The sequence below is a fragment of the Pundamilia nyererei genome, unplaced genomic scaffold, assembly GCF_000239375.1.
Source record: "Pundamilia nyererei isolate P.nyererei 1_Seehausen unplaced genomic scaffold, PunNye1.0 scaffold00080, whole genome shotgun sequence".
NCBI classification, from domain to species: Eukaryota; Metazoa; Chordata; class Actinopteri; order Cichliformes; family Cichlidae; genus Pundamilia; species Pundamilia nyererei.
Window position 1 is genome coordinate 2,010,074 of NW_005187481.1, and position 16,200 is coordinate 2,026,273.

General features: G+C 39.5%; 1 protein-coding gene across 2 annotated transcripts in view; it reads right to left on the reverse strand.

The window, feature by feature from the left end:
- Positions 1–1,240: 1,240 nt before the first annotated feature.
- The window catches only part of LOC102213855 (roundabout homolog 2-like), an 81,484-nt gene continuing 66,524 nt past the window's right edge, over positions 1,241–16,200 (reverse strand). For both annotated transcript variants that reach the window (XM_005737900.2, XM_005737899.2), the window contains 13 exons: positions 15,488–15,612; positions 15,224–15,395; positions 14,074–14,250; positions 12,977–13,003; positions 12,778–12,817; positions 11,088–11,215; positions 10,154–10,426; positions 9,218–9,380; positions 7,816–8,073; positions 6,763–6,965; positions 3,387–3,548; positions 2,992–3,246; positions 1,241–1,656 (listed from right to left, as the gene is read on the reverse strand). In XM_005737900.2, coding sequence (XP_005737957.1) covers positions 1,655–1,656; positions 2,992–3,246; positions 3,387–3,548; positions 6,763–6,965; positions 7,816–8,073; positions 9,218–9,380; positions 10,154–10,426; positions 11,088–11,215; positions 12,778–12,817; positions 12,977–13,003; positions 14,074–14,250; positions 15,224–15,395; positions 15,488–15,612 — 1,985 coding nt within the window. In that variant the 3' untranslated portion in view covers positions 1,241–1,654. The remainder of the gene's footprint in view (positions 1,657–2,991; positions 3,247–3,386; positions 3,549–6,762; positions 6,966–7,815; positions 8,074–9,217; positions 9,381–10,153; positions 10,427–11,087; positions 11,216–12,777; positions 12,818–12,976; positions 13,004–14,073; positions 14,251–15,223; positions 15,396–15,487; positions 15,613–16,200) is intronic.

The following is a 16,200-nucleotide window of genomic DNA, read 5'->3' on the forward strand; positions in this document are numbered from 1 at the left end:
AGAGAGAGAGAGAGAAAGAATGACATTTCTTTAGTTTAAACTGTAACTGTGGAGTATATTTTAAAACCATTTGTAATGTAAAAATAGGTTAATTGTTTCAGAAAAATCCAAAATGGGCATTTCTTGTTAAAAACAAATCATATTTCAAACTCAGGCAATTGTGAGAAGAGAATTTGTTAATTTTCACATACACATTTTATTTTGCATCATAGGATTGGGAAAAAAAATGGCCCTACTGTATGTGGCTGTGTATTCCTGAGGGCAAACCAATCTGGCATAAAGATTCTTCATAGGGAGAGCCATTACCAGAACAACGGTCAGAACATAACCATCCAAACAAATGTAAAGACATCACATTCCCAATCTCACTGGCAGAAAATGATAATTGGCTGTATTTCTTTTAAACTTTACAAAACATCTTTCAATTTGGCAGTCATTCAAGTCTATACATGTTGATGATAGTGGAAATCCATAACCATTCTGCTCTGTCGTTCATAACAACAAATTTGAACAGTATCATTTCTTTGATGTTTAACATCATAAACACATGTCATTAAAACATCCTATTTCTCTACAAGTGACATTGGACATTTTTAATTAATCTATCCAATGCATTATAGGTGACCTGCTCCAAATTCCTGTCATCTTCTCATTTCACAAACTGTCATATTGTATTTTAAATATTGCACTATCATCATGTCACTGGATGTAACTGTAAAAGGAACAGATATATATATAAATATGTATTAAGAGATTAATGCTGGGAATGGCAGAGAAGTATATTTCCATTTGTGTTTGCTTTGGATATCACAGCTGATGTGTTACTTGGTTACCATACAAAATCTTCTATTAACCATTTGTTGAGAAACATTTTTAGTATAATGCATAATAGGTTTCCCAGCAAAAGAAGTATGAAACACAGTTAGTTATTTTGGCATATTAGTTTTCGCCTGTGTTTTTTGCCTCATAATTCTCAATAGATGAACATTTCTCAAAAAAACAAAAAATACAGCACAGCCAAGTATACATGTCTTTTTGTTTATGTTCTCGATTCCCCTCTTTGCCATTATGATTCTCCTCCTCAGCTTAGCTGACAATGGGTTTGTGCTTATTTTCACCAAAATGCTCTGTGCAAAAATACAATGATACAGTAGCTTCATCAAAACAAGCTAACAGTTTGAGCATTAATGAAAAAAAGGACTCACGGTAATAAATCACAAAAAAATACAACATTGGGTTTGGCTTGCATAGCAAAGCAAAAGAAAGAGAAAAACATTAAAAAATCTATTTACAAATTATGCAAGTCCTTTTTCATTTGAATCATTAGTCATTTTGTTAGTTGTGTGTTTTCTTCCTCATCTCCACTGTGTGAATTGTTGTACACCATGTGACAGAAAATAGAAGCGGACACATAACGCACTGTTTACTCCTTTGAAGAGGGGGATGAAAATAACACTGTGAGAGTGGTGTCTGTGTCTGTACATGACATTTACAGCTCTGCATTTTATCCTGCACAATTTTGCTTCTTTGTCTTTATTCTGTCTCCATTTTCCAAACATCATACAGTGTCACTCGCAGAGAAAAATCTCATAGCGCTTATAAACAAGGTGTCCTGGGACAGGCAGCAACTGTGGGGAATGATGCTTCACATAAACTCTGAAAGAAAGACAGACAGACAGACACAAAGGAAACAATGTAAAGTCTGGATGATATAAAAAACTTTACTCTCACAATCTGGATTTTCAGCTGCCACTCTCAGGATGTGTCTGAGGTGACAAGACAAAAGATTTTGTTCAATCTATACCAAAACTGTATTTGTTTTTGTTTTTTCTAGGTTATGTATAAAATTTAATAATAAAAAAAATCCCAGGTGATCCCACTTTATTTTATTATTCCCCTTCCACCAGATTCTACAGTTTCTTTTAACTGAATTTTACCATTCATAGGAACAGCCTTTTTAACTTTGGGGTTCACTGTTAGTAGAATATAACATCACTGCTAATATTGCAAACCCTTGAATGTGGTATACTGTTTCAGAGAACACTTAGTGTTTGTTAGATTTAGGAAAAACTGACAAGCATAAGAGTGTCAGGAACTTTGCCAATAGCCAAAATGGTATGGTTACACTACTGGTCAGAGCATCTCAGTCCTGTCAGTTGATCCCACATGACTGAGATGCTACGTTTTGAACATTACATACAAAAAATACAACAAAAGATAAGTTTGAACTGGTTGCATGAAGAGTGAATTCTAACCTGTAGCATCCACTGCTGAAAGCCTTAAGGCTGCTTATGAGAGAAAGGTGAAAACACAATGGATCTATATGCTTGGTGGCCTGATCTTATACATCACATTTTCAGTGAGGTGTGTTTCCCTGTTATGCAGGAAAGACACTGGTGCATAACAGGAAGCTATTATACATCGGAAGAGTGATGCTCTGGCCAATGCACTCATGTAGTTGATCCTTTAACATTTATCAACTGCCTAAACATTCTTACAGACTATCTACACCCCTTCATGTCCCCTTTAATTTGATTGATGATTCCTTCATTTCTTCATAAATTTCATTCAAGACTAGGGTTAAAGATTTCTAACTGTCCTCCAAATTTTCCAGATCTCAACTCAACTGAGCATCTGAAGGATGTCCTGGAAAAAGTCCAATCTATGGGAGCCTTACCTTTACATGCTACTAGTCATATTTAGAGGTTAAACGGTATTACGGAAGTGGTTTTAATGTTGTGTCTGATCAGTGTATGTAGTATATATATAGTATATAACTGAACCTGTCTAATGTTAATCTTTGCAGAGTGAAAATTATTAAATGCATCAGAATTCATGAAAACTTGCATGTTATTACTTTCTTGCTTGTGTTTGCTTTACAAGAGATATCCAATATATGTGCACACACACACACACACACACACACACACACACACACACACACACACACACACACAAATACAGTAGATCCTTTTGAGGATGAACACTCACAGTGTTCCCTTTTCTCTGTGCCGTTTGTGGAAGGATGCCCGTTGTGGGAGGGTTCTATGCCAGCTCTCTTGTTTGAACCCCTACTCAGGGTGGCCCTGCTGGATGATGTCGTGCCACTCCAGGATGCCATATGCTGCCGCTCCAGCGTGGACACACTCACCATGCACTCCTCAGAGGGGTCTGAGGGAGCAGCTGCCCACGAACTGTGCATGTGGGAACCCATGCCGTGCAGGGACTTCATGGCTGGTGTGTGGGCTATTGAGTGGATGGTAGATCAGGGTGTTTGGCAAAGGATACGAATCAGACGTCACGATATGGTCATTCTCATTAAATGTACTAAAAAGACTTAAAATAAATAAAAAGTAATAGCTGGGGGTATTAAAGTCCAGACTCACCGTCTGTGTTAGTGTCTCTTCGTCTGGGAAGAGTTCCAACCTTGTCTGTCTGAGGCTTGTTAGCAGTGAGTGGCGCCCTCTTGTGTCCAAGGCTATGCGAGCCTTGTGTACCATGGTCTGCTGTGCCAAAGCTGTCTGAGAGACACTGCTCAGAGGCCTTACCTATAATGGACCGAAATGAGACAGTTATTGAATATTAAGGTTTGGGTATGAATTCAAAACCAAGTATTTGGAAAACCCATAGAGGATCAGCAGATCTATTAACAAGCCAAACGTGTCAGTTGGAACGATAGCGGAACTCAAAGCTGCGATTGAAATTAACAAATACTAGAAATTTCAAAAACTGTCTGTTCTACATCCTAGCCTATATGTGATGTCGAAACAGAAGGTATGAGAGCATATTGCTACTGAATGCCAGAATCAGAGTACAGAACTGTTTTTCTTTGTTTGAGTGACAATAAAATCAAGCTCTAAAACCAGACAAGCATTTGAAAATAAATAAATAAACTATTTAAAGAAGTACTCCACAAATGCAATATGGCAGCCGCTGTGGAAATACTGCCACCACGAAAAAACCTTATTCATGTTTTGATTCACTGGACTGAAATAATTCCCTCGCTGTGACTGAATGCACTTCTAAAATAGGAAGAACTCTTGACAGCTAAATATGAGTTCATAAAATGTTTGCATTGCTAATGTTGGTAAATATTTTTAGTCACACTGATCTGCATTTTGCCCTGCAATTGGTTAATAAAAGGGCTTAAAAAACACATATTCTCAATTCACATTTCAATCTTAACCTTTCAAACAATGGAGTCTAAAAATGGTACAATCCTGTCCCAGTGGGAGAAGCCATCAAGTTTCTCTTTAAAGAAACATTTTCACACAGTAAACCTATTTATAAATGCATCAAATCTTAAATGCAAGATGTGTTTCTTTTCAGTAGAGCCCTACTAAAGATGTTGAAATATCATATATTATTGCTTTGACATCTATCCACGGAGGACTTCAAGCAGCTTTTAACAGACTGTCTTAATATTTCTTTGAAAAAGAATAAAGAGGTATTAATGGTTAACCCTAAACTATCTGAATATCCTTGAGATGATGAAACTGTTTTACATTTGCCCAAATGTATTGTCTGCATCACATTGCGCGCAAATCGCGGTCCAAACGACCAATCAATGTCCTAAAAGACCAGAACAGTGTACGGGGGGCTTGCATGCATGTGATTAAATGATCCATTTTATGCTTTTGTGTTTGTGTTGCCGACCCATAATTGATTAGCAAGGCTACACACTGCAAAACATTTTCACTTCAAGCTTCAGTGGCCCAACCACATTGGCAGATTGAGTGTTGATATTGAAGAAATCTGCAATGCCTTGGATAGTTAGAAAGCTGATTTTCTTGATTATTCACTGCTGTTTTTACATTATTTACGTGTGATAATTGGATAGTGGATATTGTTAAAAAGACAATATTGGTTGTCACCCACCATAAAAGGCACTTCTTCTTGTTGCGAGTTAAAGAATGTATTTCAGAAACTATCTGACATGAATGCAGTTTCTCAGATTGGCTGAATGTATGAACAAGAAAAGCAGAATTGTCTCCTCTTTGATATCGTCCTTTTCTTAAGTACCCCATTCAAAATCTCTGATAAGAGACAGATTTCCTTTTGTTGCATTTTGACATCTGTATTGTTATATGTTTTAAATCTACACTTTTGTGGTTTTTCAGTAGTGATGACAGCAAAACACATGTTTCCTTTCAGTGAATCATAACTATATCCACATGTCTCCCATTCATATGCAGTCATGGTGAAAAGAAAGCACACCCTCTTTCAATTCTAACTTTTTCCGTATCAGGACATAACAAATAATCATCTGTTCCTTAGCATGTCTTAAAATTATTTAAATACAACCTCATATGAACAACAATGCATGGGATATTAGATAGTGCCATTATTTATTTGACAAAAATTAAGGAAAAATGTTGAAATGATGTGTGAAAGTCTAAATACAGCCTCACTTATAGCCTCAACTAGGTTACTAATCAAATGCATTAACAGCAACTACTTTTAGCAGTTTTAGTCTGGAAAATTCAGGTGTGTGCTAACACGATACCAAGGAGGAAAACCATCCACAGTGATCCTAGAGAAGCAGTTACTGCTGCCAATCAATCTGGAAAGCATTATGAGGCCATTTCCAAACAATCTGAAGTTCATCATTCCACTGTGAGAAAATTATTCATTAGTGAAAAACATTCAAGACAGTTGCTAATTTTCCCAGGAGTGGACTCTGCAGTAAACTCACCTCAAAGAAACTGAAAAAAAGAAAAGAAAAAAAAATCTACATCTCAGATGCTACAGGCCTCAGTCAGTATGTGAAAAGTTAAAGTTTGTGACAGTTTAATTAGAAAAAGACTGAATATGTATGGTTTGTTAGGAAACAGGTTGCCAGGAGAAAGTCTCGTCTCACGAAAAGAACACGGCAGCAAGGTTTAGGTTTGTAAAGTTGGATAATCTGGATAATCTGAAGACTTCCGAGTGGAGATGTTTGGCCATACAGCCCAGCACCACATCTGACAAAAGCCCAAGACAGTATATTACCACCAACACATCATACCAGTTGTCAAGCACAGTAATGGAAGGGGGATAGTTTGGGCTTGTAGTTTGCCATGGGAACCAGGAACCTTGCAATCACTGAGTCGAATATGGACTCATCTGTGTTCCAAAGTATTCTAGAGTCAAATGTGAGGCCATTTGTCCAACAGCTAAAACTTGGTGCTAAAGGTAATTGTATAAGCTACTGAATCATGGCTTAGTTTTTCACACACTGCTTCAGCATTTTGGCTTATTTTTTGCTACATGGTGTAATATGCAATGCATTGTTGTTCATCTCAGGTTGTATTTTTAAAAAAAATGTTTTTTTAGTTATGTCCTCCAACGTAAAATTTGGAAATTGAGAGAGGTTGTACTTTCTTTCTTTTTATCATTATGCTTTTCATCGACTACACTGAAGATGAAAAACTTCTAACTACATTCTCACATGGGAATGATATTATTCTTAAAAGTGGCATGCCTTCAGTGAGAACACATCAAGTGAAAGCTATGAATTAAAAATGGGCTCCATAAATAAGTAATAATCATACCTCAGTTTCACAAATTATCCATATTCCTAATGAAAGTGCTATCAGTGAACTTGGTGTAGGCATATAAAAATATAATTAGAGCATTCATGTTAATATCTGTCATATTTTCAGCACCTATGCATTATTATTTACCCATATTTCCATGTGAGCATGACCTCATAGTGTCAATGACTCAGTGGTCTATTCACTTAAAAATGAAGACAGCAATTAATTTTTAAAACATTTTTACCTGAGCCCTCAAGGTTATCCATGCTGTGACCAGGAGTGTATTCAAAGCCACACAAATTCTTTGACACCACAGCATATCTTTCATCCTCCTCCTCCTCTTCCTCCTCGTCTTCAGAAAGGAGAGTGGTTCCCAAATCAGAACCCAGTGTACTAGACATGAAGTCGATTGGGGAGTTGGACACGTTTGGACTGGTTTTCATATGCCTATTTAAATGTGGGGAAACAGTGTGTATTAATAAAATGTTTTTAAAGCAACAGAAGACAGATAATGGGCGTGAAAAATGCTGCAAAACAAGCATTACAAATTCAGAATCAGTAGATATTCAGGAGGGTGGAGATGCAATGTGCATACACTATGAATGCCTGCAGTGATTTTACTGATTACTTTCTCAGTGCTGGTGTGTGTTGTGCTAACACAATGGAGTTGTAATTGGACTGGATTAAGGATATCTGGATGGGCAGGGCTGTCACCAACATGCCTGTTATCTCCCGCACAGCTGTCCTCCATGATGGCTCGCATCCCACCATAGAGGAGATGCATGCATAATTACTAACTCTATTTACTGATGTCAGAACAGCATGTAAGACTAAACCCAGTCATTACCCTCCATGTCGCCACTGACTTGTCAAGTTTTCCAATGCTCCATCAAAGGTGTAATCAATGGAGAGATGTTTTTATCACTTGCAAGACACACGGGCCGCAGGTCTGAGCTGACACATGTAAATACCAGCATTGAAAGGCGCTCAGACATTTTCCATTGATATGCAAAATCCAAACTTTCACCAGAATAAAATGAATAAAATTACATGCATCTCTCTAACAGAGCAAAGCAAACATAGTTGAATGGATCTGCGTTACCATGCAAAGCTTTCACACTTTCACATTATTACCAAAAACAAGAATATGAAAGGTGGTCTTAAAAAGCCATCTTTGCTTTTCCTTGTTTGGTGTTCTAGCATTTTGGTTGTGAAGCATTTTGTGATGCTTACTGTATATTGAAAAGTGCTATATAAATAAATTTTTATAAAACCTAGCTTTACAAGGGAATCTTACCATGCCTGCTTGGCCACTTCATACTGGTAGGCTCTAGTCAGCTCATCCAAGTGAGCCTGCAAGATGGACTGCATTTCTTCATGGTGGGCAGAGCTGAGAGAGGACGATGAAGGCTGACTAAAAGTAGCTGCTGCTGGGGAGGAGGACCTTCCTCTCAGGGGAGGAGTGGGACCTCTCTCTTCCTCTACTTCATTTTCCAAATTCTGATGGCGGTAGGTCTGGACAGACATTGGTGGTGCCCAGCTTCCGTTGTCATATCTGGCATGTGGACAAAATGTTTTCATGTTAATCACCACATTGACTTTCCTAAATAACTGATTAGAGATGTATGCCAAAGACAGAAAATACCTGTAAATATTCCACTAACAAAAGTGTTCTCAACACTTTTAAATGATCAGAAAATAGCAGCCACAATATGTTTAGGCTTTACAATGCAAGTGTGACTGTGCAATTCAGGATGGCAAAATGTGGTCCTGAAGACATCTGCTCTAGAAGATTTACCACACAGAGAGTAGCACTTTAGCCACCATTCAGAAAAATCAGAATCTGTCATATCTCATCATCATATCATATTATCCCAAAAGAGCACTTTGCTCTCTAAGTGCAGGCTTACTTGTGGTTCCTAGAGCTTCCAACAATACAGTGGGGGAGACAGAGCCTTCAGCTGTGAGGCTCCGCCCCCGTTAAACCAGCTCCCTGTTTGGATTTATCATAATCCAAAGACAAGCACCTAATATGGATATCTTTGGTGTGAACCCACATAGGCACAGAAAGATCCCCAGCTAGTGGTTGGGTTCAAACACACCCAGTGGTTTTACAACTGTAGAAATGGTGCTAGATAAATAACAAAAAAAAAGGAATTCACTCCAAGAACTTTTTAATTTTGTTGAGTTAAATTATAATGTTTTGTTTATATGTTAATTAGCACTTATTAGCAGCTATGTTAAGGATATAGCTTGCTAACTAAGCTCACACTGTTAGCGCTTCATCATGTGGTTTAAATATAGTCACTTCTAACTCGAAAAAACATGGCATAGACAAAAAACAAACAAAAAGGCTTCACATTGCAGAGTTCAGAAATTAGTGTGGGGCAGCATGGCGACCACATCCATTTTTCATAACAAAGACTTTAGCTTAGTCTTAGCCAAAAGGGCTAAATGTAGGCCAGCAGTCACTCAGCTAACTAGGGTACTAGCGTTTAACAGGCTAATACAGCTAATTCTTTTTTCTTTCACAAGGTAAATTAAACAGGCAGCTTATATCCAAATTCTGATAATAACACAAAGCCACCCATGCATACACTCTGCTTGGGCCCCAAGTGCAGGCTCTGTGTTTGCATGTGTTTCTTTTCTGTTTTTATGTATTTTAGTACAGAGACTGATGACATATGAATGTACATTACCCTCCTCCATGATTTTCCTGGGGGTAACAGTCAAGGTCAACCTCAGTCCCAGGCAGGGGGTTCATGGGTGGCGGTGGCAGAGGCATGTTAGCCCAACATGTCCCATTTGATTTAGAGGTTTTTGTTCCACTTTTTAGCTTCTTTTTCTTCCCAGCCTTTGCACCTGGGGGTAGGCAAAGAGAGGTTTAGCTTCCTCTATACAAAATACGCAAGAGTATTATTCTACTCTCAGTCCACACACATTCGGTTTTGCTTGGAAAAAGGTACCTTCTATTTTTCTCTGCTGCTTCTCTCTGTGAACTTTTACCCAACCTGTCTTCTACCCAGTTTTCATTATTCGTCTCTCCTGTGTGCTGACAGCACATTACAACATTTTCTAAATGTTGACATTTCTTAAATAGGCATCAAAACCTGCGGCAAACCACTTTAAGTTGCTTCTCCACTTGTTCTCTTTATCTGTGGTTAGCTTGACATTTAACTGAGCACACGGCCTATAAGAAAACACAGAAAAGCCTCCACGACTTTACTAAATGTATAGAAGCTACATAAATAGCTCCAAACACTGAGGGATTTTCTTCTTCCATCTAATCAAATTAACCCAAAAGAAATGTGTCATGATTGCGTGACATTTCTAGGCAAGATAAGCTCCCAGGGTAGAATTGTGATGAAGACAGAAGAGTAATTAAGGACATTATCCTAAGGGTTTATTTTTAGTGAATATGTAAACAAATTCTCTCCTTCCTAGTTTGGTCTTTCCTTGGTTTAGCTCCCAGTAATTTAAATGATAGGGAAAAAAGTGCTTGTGATTTTGCTGCAAAGATGCTACACTTAGTTCACAGAGACCCAAGGAGTTTATCATAAAATGAAAAAAACCCAAAACAAAACCAAAAACAATCAAATAAACAAAGATCTTGATCATTTCATCGTGGCTCATACCACTGCCAGGGCGTCTGTCAGTTAGCGAGTAGCCCAGGTTTGCTATTTCCTGCTGGGCTTGAAGAGAAGCCTTCCAGCGGGGATCTGGCCTATCCACCGCCAGCTCGTGGAAACTATTGGACTGAAGTATTTGAGTGGTGGCATAGGGGGTGGGCTGAGTGCCTCGTGCTGGGCTGCTGTAGCCTGCCTTCCCCATGAAGTCGATACTGCTGTAGATGGCACCATCAGACAGCATGGTACCAGTTTTCTCCACCGCTGCAGACGGTAAAACATCTGAGGCAAAAAAGAGGATGAACACAGAGAGGGGAGGGAAATGGAAAAGGCATCATGGAGAGATAAGTTGACATGAAGTTAACGATCTTTAAGGTCATTAACACTCCCTGCTGCTCCAGCACTCTGTATTAGTTAAATACATTTCTCAAATGGACTTGATATAAATGAAAGTGATTATCAACAACCATAATTAGCATGCAATGCTCTGTGGGAGCCGGGTGGAGTGCTCACAAGAGGGATGCTCAAACAGTGCTAACCTTCAGCTCAACAGTCTTGCACGAATAAAGCCTGAAGCTCACCAGGGTTCCATTGAACTTTGAGAACATGTAGGCATACAAACACATAATGGAAACCAATATACTTCAACCACTGTGCGCAACCTCGAAAAACGGACAATGGCAGAGCATGACAAAGAATGATGGGGAAAACAATATCTAAACAGTGCAAATTTAAGCCAGATATCAGGCTTGTCACATCAAATTAGTAAAACAGAGCCCTTGAAGGCTGTTTTAATTTGTGTGTGTGTGTTAACCTATTTGTGTATATGTGCTTAAGTGTGACATCCTGTCAGCATGCTTCCCAAGGGATCAACATCAAAACTGTCCAACTAGGCATCGCTAAACCGTATTCTTCATCGCTCCGGCTTGTTTATGTTTCTTACCTCCTCGGCCAAAGTTGCTGCCGCCTTTTGGACTCCCTAAGCCCCCGTTAGCTGGGAGACTTGTGGAAGGCCAGGAGTCAGCTAACCAGGGGAGGCCTGGATCACCTGCTTTTAACAACCCTGGACGGCTGTGAGAGAATGTTTAAAGTCAGACAAAGGTGGATGAGAGGTGGAAAGGACACCAGAGAACCAGTGACATTGTTAAATATTCAGCCTGCCCTGCTTATTTTCTTCCTGCTGCATCAACAACAAATTGATGCGAAAACTCATTCAGCATATTCTCGCCCGTGGAGCAGCCGAGCACGCAGGCAACAATAAACAACAGAGAGACATAAAATGGCAAGTCTATAAATCAGACTTCTGCCTCCCCTCGACTCTACCACCCCTAACTCTCCCTGGAGAAGCAAGGCAGGCCTAAATACACACTAAATCCACTTTAGAGCCTTAGCACAACAGAAATTTACATTTTAAATTGAGAATCATGGACAGCCTCTGGCAGATCAGCTACACTGCTGCTCAGTCTCCATAGCAACAGAGACAGCAAAAGCCCATTAGGTGGTTTAGGAACGCTACCATGTCATTTTGTCTTTGTGAAGTACAACGTCCACGAATAAAGGCGTTCGCTTCAAGGTAGGAAAGTTGTGGGCAGCAATTCAGGGAGGAACAAAAAATAGAAAAAGACAATTTACACCCCCTCTATATCAGCTGCTGTAAAAATGGCAAAACATTCACATGCCTGCACATTAAGTAAACATACCGTGTGTCTGCATATGTTTACTTAATGTGCAGCTTTACAGTGAGTTTTCCACTGAGCCTGATTTACCAAGTGCCAGGGGAGTTGTTCACAGCTGACTTGGTGATGGCTCAAAGGTGTTCAAACAATTACGTCAATAATTTCCATTTTAAACTACACAAGCATAATACATATATTTACATATATTTCCTTGGAAGAACAGGGCAAAGCTATGCACAGTAGCGCAAGCAGTCTGTGCACCTTCAGTGTGGAGAAAGGCACTCATGCAAAAGGGTTTTACAAGAAAGCGTTTATTTTTAGTCTATTACTTGCAACATTTGTTCTGGCTTTGGGCTTATCTGCTTGCTTAGGTGTAACAAATATGTAGAGCAAACCACTGTCCACAGAGCAAATTCACCTCTTTCCCCCTGTTGTTTTCAGGAATACTTTGATATTCTGTGGACACGCTGTCTTTGCTTTGGGCATTTTGAGCAGTCTGGAAATTCTATCGGCCACTGAGAGGAGTCTCAAGGTCCGACGCATTGTTCTTCTGTCTCCACATAAAACCCATGACTCTACTTACTCTAGGCCAAGCTTTTTAAACAGCACATTCATCACCTCTCCCCTCCTTTATTGACCTCTGGCTCACTCAGATGAACTGAGAAGCGCGCCGGTGACTAAAACACCTGCATTAATTGGTAGCTCTCAGTTCAAAGGAGTGATTAATGATTTCATCACAGTGAACAACAGTGGAAATCGTGCACTGATACAATATGAATAGGCGGGGGTGGGTGAAGGGGGGCATAAATGCAAATTCCATTCATCAGGAGAGAACTCTTCATATTAAGTTTTACGATAGCATGGTGTCATTAAAAAGTTCACCGTGTGACACCGAAATGTCAGCTTGGAAGCTTTAGCAGTAGGGTTTCTGAAGGTTTTTAGTGGAGAAATTCTCACCTTCCATTGCGAATCAGGCCTCTGTCTCTTTGGAATGTCACTTGGAGGGAAAAGAGGGAGGAGAGAGAAACAATTAAACTGTCAAGTAATCAACAGCATGACTGTAGATTTGAATGGTTGATACATTACTGCTGTCAAGAATGAAGGCACCTAAATTGCCGGGATATTGTATATACAATGGCACAATGTAAAGACATACCTGCTCGAGTGAAGGTGAAGGACTGAACTGCAATTTAAAGAGACATAAAGAGTGTGCGTATCAGAGGGCATATCAAGTGGCATAAAGAGTGCTTAGAAATATTAAAATGATTCAAAATGCTCTCGTGTTCAAAAGATATGGATTGTGTGCTTTCATTTTTGCTTTGTTTGTTCATCCATCACTGATATGTCAGCACTGTGATCATATTTTGATGAAGCTTGGGCAATAACGCAGCTAACATTCCAGCATTTTCTGATTTACACTGACTGCCCTGAGGGAGAAGTTTAAATGAAGGTGACATTTTTAACCTTTTTTATTTTTTATTTTTGCTCGCCTCAGGTGATCTGCACTCTCATCATAATTCAATTTTTTTATGAAATCCTTCCAAAATACATCTTGAAACAATACGTGTGCAACAAGAAAGACAATTACTGATGCAATAGCATTTTTAAACTACTGCTATAAATTATTTAAAAATGAAGAAATCAATGAATTTTTTAAGTCAATGGCTCTTATAGAAAGAAAAAAAAAAAGAATCCATTGTTTTCCAAATGGAAATATGAAATTTTGGACTTAAACTCCTGCAGTTTTTGAATAAAGGGATCAGAAAACCAGCCCTCAATCACATAAATCCCTGCTGAATTAGGAAATCGCACTGCTCTCTCCCCAAGTCACTAAATAAAAGCTGCAATACGCATTATGAAATTTGCACACAGCTTCATGCTCGACTCGCAGTGGAATAAAAGAATATTCCATACATAAACCTAGATGTACCTCATGTTAATGTGCAAACAACACCAGGCATGGTCTGATAATGGAAGGGGATGTTAAATTACTTATCTCGCATGAATGTATTAGAGTGTTGAGGTGTGCTGCTGATGGAACGCAGCACAGTCGATGCACATCAGTGCACAGTGAATTAAAGTAAATAGGGCCTATTTCCATCCGCGCTGAATACATTTTCTTTGTTCTGCGTTTCAGCCAGCTCAAATGGAGTCACATCTGTGATGGCATCAGCTTCCGCTGGAGAGAGACCTACTTTGCTTTGTGAGCCAGTTTTGATGCAGAACCATGTAAATTGATTTTTTTTTTTTTACCTGCATAGTTGCTAAGTCCTTTCCTCTTTTTTCTCCTCCAGTACAACCAGGCACTGAAGCCCATGAGGACAATCCAGCAAGCCCCTCCCAAAGCAGCGATGAAGGCCGGCTGCTTCACCACATCTGAGATGCTGTTGTTGCTGTCCGATCCTGTCATTACGTCCCTCAGTTCTGCACCTGGAGGCACCACACACCCACACAGGGAGAAAAGGGAAAGAATTTAGAATTTTAATTTCAGTATGAGTGACTGAATGGAATTAAAAAAAATATTGCGCAGGAAAAAATGCAGTTCAGAGAAATTAAATTGCAACAAAATTTTATTCAATATCATCACAATGTTTGACATAGAGATAAATAAATATGGTGAAAATGTACAAGTTTAAGCAAATCAAAGAAGTGTGGAACACATTATGTATCAAACCAGGACACATGGACTACAGAGACCACCGAAAGATGAGCCCGTGAAAAAATACAAACACAAAGAGATAAAAAAAAAACAGCATCAGTGCATCCAATATAGCGTTAATCAATTCAGCAGTGCACTTATCAACTTGAGCTGCAAGACACAAGATTGACAGAGCAGCTCTGACAGAGTTTGATTTTCTGTTGCGGCTACTGTGCTGTGAAATTAGATTCACAGTCTCCAGCAGGAACCACCCCCCCATCATTAAGCTTCATTCCACAGGCCTGTTTCCCTTTCTCTGGGCGTTAGGGGTGTTATTATATATCAGTCAAAAGTCACAGATGAAGAGCATCTGGCCTGAGCTCCCATATTGATTCTGGGCTTATATACGCTGGGCATCCTTTAGTGATTTCATAAGATGTGATAGGCTGATAAGCTCCTACAAAAACACTGTCTACTTTGTTAGCGCCAGCTGCACACATATTGGAGAGGATTATTGATATGGCTAACAGTACTTGGCACAGTGTTACCAGGCACTACACTTAATGAACTGCTATTGATTTCTCTATAGACATCTGGCGTTGTAAAGCGCAATTTTCTTTCTTCAAGTGCGATAAATTGATAAATCATTTTCCCAGACCCCCAATCTGTGATAGAGACCTAGGTCTCCTATCTTGGGGTCATTTTATTTGACTCAAGGTTTGGCGTGTGTGTGTGTGTTTGTGAGAGAGAGAGAGAGTGGATTACCCAAAGTGATGAGCTGGGGTATGCTCTTGACCCCCACCCCTGCGCTGGTGCCTGCAGCCACCTCTACACGGTACTGCACTCCAGTCTGCAGACCCCCAACTACCACTGAACGGATGGTCGCGTCCACAGACTTATTGACATGAAAGCGAGTTTCGTTGGCCAAACACCAGATCTGACAAAGACAGACACACCAGACAGATTTCATTGTGTGGTTGTACATCACTAAATCACTAAACTATTCAGTCTGGAGAAGCCTGGGCTCACCTTGTACTCTTGTATGATGCCATTCTGTTGGTCAGAAGGAGGAGGGTCCCAGGATACACTGATGGATGTGCTGTTGTGGTTTCCCACTGTCAGCACTGTCACTTGCTGTGGAGGTGCACTTGGTGCTGATGGGTCACACCGGGAAGGGGGGGGGGGGGGTGGTAAAAAGATTAAAGAAAGAAAAGGTAAAAAAGAAAGAAAGAATGAAATCACTACACATAGTTTATTCTGAAAAACGAGTGTGTCTTGTTTTATTTATTTCTTTTTTCATATGTCAAAGAGGGATTTGTCTCACTCGCTACCTCAATTCATATTAATTCAGCAAGCCAAACAACATGGGTTTTTCTATTTCCTAAGCCAGCCTGGCAGATGGCTGCTGGGAGTACTTCATCTCAGTTTCTTATCTTAATAGTGAGATTCTTATTGTGTTGCTGAACCCAGTAAGTAAATCACTTTCATCATGTCCTACGCGCACTACACCATATTGGCCACATGCAAATGCTTCCAGTGTAGATGCACTCAATTTAGCATGTCTGTTTGAATAAAATTGGTCAGTACCCATGTCTGATAATAAGTTTGAGGTGATTTCTTGGTGTGTATGTGGAGACTAAGGGCATAAAAAACAAACTTTAATAGTTCTTTTTTAAAATTAGAGATTGTGGCACCCTCCATAGATAGATGTAAAATTTAAAGAAACAATAGGCAGCAGGAGG